Below are 4,908 nucleotides of genomic sequence, written 5' to 3'. Positions count from 1 at the left end.
GTTGCACCACTTAAAAATTAGAACAATATATAAACTGTAACTAGAGGGAAAAAAAGTGCTCGTCGGAGTACAGGACAGACAGACAGACAGACAGACAGACAGACAGACAGGCAGACACCTTGTCCGCGGAGCCGTCCCTCAGCGTGGCCACCAGGGCGTTGAGACGGAGGATCTCTCCGTCTTTGATCTTGATGACTCTCATCAGCTCCATCTCGTGTTGCCGCAGCAGCGTCTCCCGGACCACCGACAGCTCCTTGTGCTTCTCCTCGTGGAGTTTTGTCTTCAGGTCGGTGAGCGAGACCGTGGACCTGTGGTGCTCCGCCTTCAGCTCCTGGGACTTCTCCCGCTCCAGTCTGGACACCTGTAGAGACACGTCCATGTTTAATACGAGACCGTATAGTCCTGTGGTCAGTGTTGGGAACTAGTTCAGTTCACAGTTCAACACCAAGTTTCCTCAGTGTTTGTGTTAGGAGTCGGGACAGTGTCTCCGGTCTGTCAGCGTGCATGATCATCAAATGCCAAACACGTCCATGTTTTTTTTTTTCCTCAATTTTGTAACCCATTTTTCACCCCTGTGCCAATCATCTACTGTGATCCTGGGCTCTACACACCCTCCGCCAACCTGGGGAGAGCAACGGACTTGAACTCATGCTCCCTTCATGCCTGAGTGTCCAAGTTGCTCCTTTACACCTGACAGGGGGGAGTTTCCCTGGTTGGACGTAGCGTAGCGCGTGGAAGGAACACGTTATTCCAACCAGTTCCTTTCCCCTCCATCAGGCGCCCCGGCTGGCCAGGGGGAGGCAGTTTAGAGACCAGGATTACTGCATGTTTTTGTGAGGGTACCTACACGTCCATGTTTAATATGAGACCGTAGTCCTGTGGTCAGTGTTGGGAACTAGTTCAGTTCACAGTTCAACAACAAGTTTCCTCAGTGTTTGTGTTAGGACAGTGTCTGCTCTGCGGTCTGTCAGAGTGCATGATCATCATGCAGTAGCTAGATGCGCGCTCCAGTGACGGCTGAGAAAGAAATTAGTTAATTTGTGTCGGATAGGGACTTATTGGTGGGATTTCCGCTAGATATTATTAAGGCATGTTTAGGGTGTGTTTTAGTGCCGGGGATTTCGCCTGGAAGGCTCTATTGAAACACTCACTCTCGAACGAAAGTTGAACGTGAAAAAGTGACGTTCACACACGCCAGAAATGAACGCGTTCACAATGACCGTTCATCAAACAGAAATGCAGTACGTTCAGTTCACGTTCACCCTAAATATGAACGAGTTCGTGAACGACCGTTCTTTGAACGCGTTCGGGTACAACACTGCCTGTGGTGCTCCGCTTTGAGTTCCTGACACTTCACTCTCTCTCTAGTCCACTGACCTGTAGAGATGTTTAATAAACATCTGTAACTGGTCAGTGAGGGGCCCCCACTGGGAGGATGTGGTCAGTGAGGAGCCCCCACTGGGAGGATGTGGTCAGTGAGGGGCCCCCACCGAGAGGATGTGGTCAGTGAGGGGCCCCCACCGGGAGGATGTGGTCAGTGAGGGGCCCCCACCGGGAGGATGTGGTCAGTGAGGGGCCCCCACTGGGAGGATGTGGTCAGTGAGGGGCCCCCACCGAGAGGATGTGGTCAGTGAGGGGCCCCCACCGGGAGGATGTGGTCAGTGAGGGGCCCCCACTGGGAGGATGTGGTCAGTGAGGGGCCCCCACCGAGAGGATGTGGTCAGTGAGGGGCCCCCACCGGGAGGATGTGGTCAGTGAGGGGCCCCCACTGGGAGGATGTGGCAGTGAGGGGCCCCCACCGGGAGGATGTGGTCAGTGAGGAGCCCCCACCGGGAGGATGTGGTCAGTGAGGGGCCCCCATTGGGAGGATGTGGTCAGTGAGGGGCCCCCACCGGGAGGATGTGGTCAGTGAGGGGCCCCCACCGGGAGGACACACTGATGTATATCTTTGGTGTTCTGACTCCTCTCTCTGTCTAGTCAACCGACCAATTAGACACATTCATGTTAGAATAAACAACCAATGGCATTCCAATGGCGTTCGTCCTTGTGCTGGGATTGACGGAGGCGTTGCCATAGCAACCTGGACAGCACCACAGGTGTGTTTGTAGCTTTAGGTTGGAATTGACATGAAGCTCTAAGCCGTGGGATGGTGGTTTTGACTCTCTAAGCCGTGGGATGGTGGTTTTGACTCTCTAAGCCGTGGGATGGTGGTTTTGGCTCTCTAAGCCATGGGACGGTGTGAGAGTGGACTCTCCGTCTGGTGGACGGGAGCTGTGACCGTGTGACTTCCTGTTTCCTGTTTCCTGGTTTCAACGGCGAATCAGCTGCATCTAGGCTAGTTGCACCCCTCAAAAATGTCCCGTCAAAAAAAGCGCCAAACATATATTATTAGTGTATTTACATATATTAGCATATTAGCATAAATTAGGCGTACCTTGGTCTTCTCCTGCTGCAGCTCAATCTGGATGTCCGTCAACTTGGCTCTCAGATCCTCATTGGCTGCTTGGAGCGTTGCCATGGCGTCAGGCCGCTCCCCCCTCCCCCGGGCCCCGCCCTTCTTTGACATCACCGCACCGCACCCCCCCCACCCCACACGCACTCACACGCACGCGCGCACACACACACACACACACACACACACGTGCACGTGCACACACACACACGCGTACACACGCACGCACGCACACACACACACACACACACACACACTGCGCGGTTGCGTCCCAAAATAACTACATCTGCTTCACCTGTGGACACACACACACACACACACACAGTGTTAAAATTGTTCAAAACGTAAACAATGTTCAAAACCACCAAAGAGATCTACAAGCTCAAAGCAACACTTAACGGATCTACAGGCTCTGATCTTGTAGATCTGCAGTTTCCATTAAAAAAAAGTTGTTGCAACTTTTGTTTACGAAACCCAGATTTGACCCTGTGTGACCCTATGTGACCCTGACCTTAACTCTATAATTGCGGCTAGCTGTTAGCATAAACCCCAGTTCCAGAAGCTCAGCACAGCACAGCACAGCACAGCACAGCACAGCACAGCAAAGCAACAGCACAGCACTCTACAGACCAGCACAGCACAGCAACAGCACAGCACAGCACAGCACAGCACAGCACAGCACAGCACAGCAACAGCAAAGCAACAGCACAGCACTCTACAGACCAGCACAGCACAGCAACAGCACAGCACAGCACAGCACAGCACAGCACAGCACAGCACAGCACAGCACAGCAACAGCAAAGCAACAGCACAGCACTCTACAGACCAGCACAGCAAAGCAACAGCAACAGCACAGCACTCTACAGACCAGCACAGCACAGCAAAGCAACAGCACAGCACAGCACAGCACAGCACAGCACAGCACAGCACAGCACAGCAAAGCAACAGCACAGCACAGCACAGCACAGCACAGCACAGCACAGCACAGCAAAGCAACAGCACAGCACAGCACAGCACAGCACAGCACAGCAAAGCAACAGCACAGCACAGCACAGCAACATCACATCACATCACATCAGTACAGCACAGCAACAGCACAGCACATCAGTACAGTACAGCTGTGTTTGGCTCCAAATGTGTTAAACCAGTGGTGGGAAAAGTATTCAATTGTTTTACAACAATAATAACACTGATACTAATCATAATAATGATAATAATATTCTAATAATAAGGATTTACACGAGCTTATGCACGCGCACGCACAGGCACACACACACACACACACACACACACACACACACAGCTAATATCAGCTGTTCGCTCTTCATTGCATTTGTGGAGAGATAGCCACAAATGCAATGACAGCCATTCCTGTGCAAAACACACACACACACACACACACACACACACACACACACACACACACACACTAGTGACTCACCTTCCAGCCAGAACCCTGTGCCTCCACATTGCTCTCTCTCTCTCTCTCTCTCTCTCTCTGTGTGTGTGTGTGTGTGTGTGTGTGTCAGTGATGCTAACTTGCCATCCTAAATGCTAGCTATTTATCTGTGCGTCTCATTAAAGAACTGTCTGTCTATCCGTCTGTCTGTCTGTCTGCCTGTCTGCCCACCTGTCTGTCTGTCTGTGCACCTGTCAGGCTCTCTCTCTCTGTGTGTCTGTGTGTGCTAGCATGCAGCTAGCTGGTGCCAGTCAGTACTAGCATTTCTCTGCAGCCTCTGAATGCTGCCTAGCGTCATCCTCCCCCTCCCCTCCCTGCAACCCCCCCCCTCTCTCTCTCTGCTGCATCTCTAATGAAAGAGAGAGAGAGAGAGAGAGAGTGAAAGAGCGCGCGAGAGAGAGAGTCACACAAATTGGTAGCTCTGGTCCATAGCTCTAATGCGTTGCATTTAGAGCTATGTTACTCTCAACTTCCGCCACTCGCATGAATGCAGACCAGCCTCTCCTCTTTAGCGTAAATAAAAAAAAACAAAGGCCAGTTGTGTCATTAGAAAGCCTACTTTCACTCTGAGCCCCCCCACCACACGTATAAACTGTACTTTTTGGCCAAAAGGGGATTTTGTTTCCACCGGAAAAATAATACTTAGTTACTCCGTTGCGCCCTCTATATAAATAATACTTAGTTACTCCGCTGCGCCCTCTACTGATATTATAAAATAATACTTAGTTACTCCGCTGAGCCCTCTACCGATATTAAATAAAATAATACTTAGTTACTCCGCTGCGCCCTCTATATAAATAATACTTAGTTACTCCGCTGCGCCCTCTACCGATATTAAAATAATACTTAGTTACTCCACTGCGCCCTCTATATAAATAATACTTAGTTACTCCGCTGCGCCCTCTATATAAATAATACTTAGTTACTCCGCTGCACCCTCTACTGATACTGCCCAGAGAATTGCCTCATACAGAATACTTTCTGGCTACCGTTTCAG

The 4,908-nt window shown here is 50.9% G+C and overlaps 1 protein-coding gene across 1 annotated transcript in view; it reads right to left on the bottom strand.

The window, feature by feature from the left end:
* Positions 1 to 2,566, bottom strand: part of jakmip3 (Janus kinase and microtubule interacting protein 3) — a gene marked incomplete at its 5' end in the record, with an annotated part of 25,546 nt that extends 22,980 nt beyond the window's left edge. Inside the window, 2 exons of the mRNA XM_080789083.1 lie at positions 119 to 361; positions 2,435 to 2,566. Coding sequence (XP_080645209.1) covers positions 119 to 361; positions 2,435 to 2,566 — 375 coding nt within the window. The remainder of the gene's footprint in view (positions 1 to 118; positions 362 to 2,434) is intronic.
* Positions 2,567 to 4,908: the final 2,342 nt, after the last annotated feature.

The sequence above is a fragment of the Protomyctophum bolini genome, assembly GCF_963924005.1.
Source record: "Protomyctophum bolini genome assembly, chromosome: 18".
NCBI classification, from domain to species: Eukaryota; Metazoa; Chordata; class Actinopteri; order Myctophiformes; family Myctophidae; genus Protomyctophum; species Protomyctophum bolini.
This window is presented reverse-complemented; position numbering and strand designations above follow the sequence as displayed.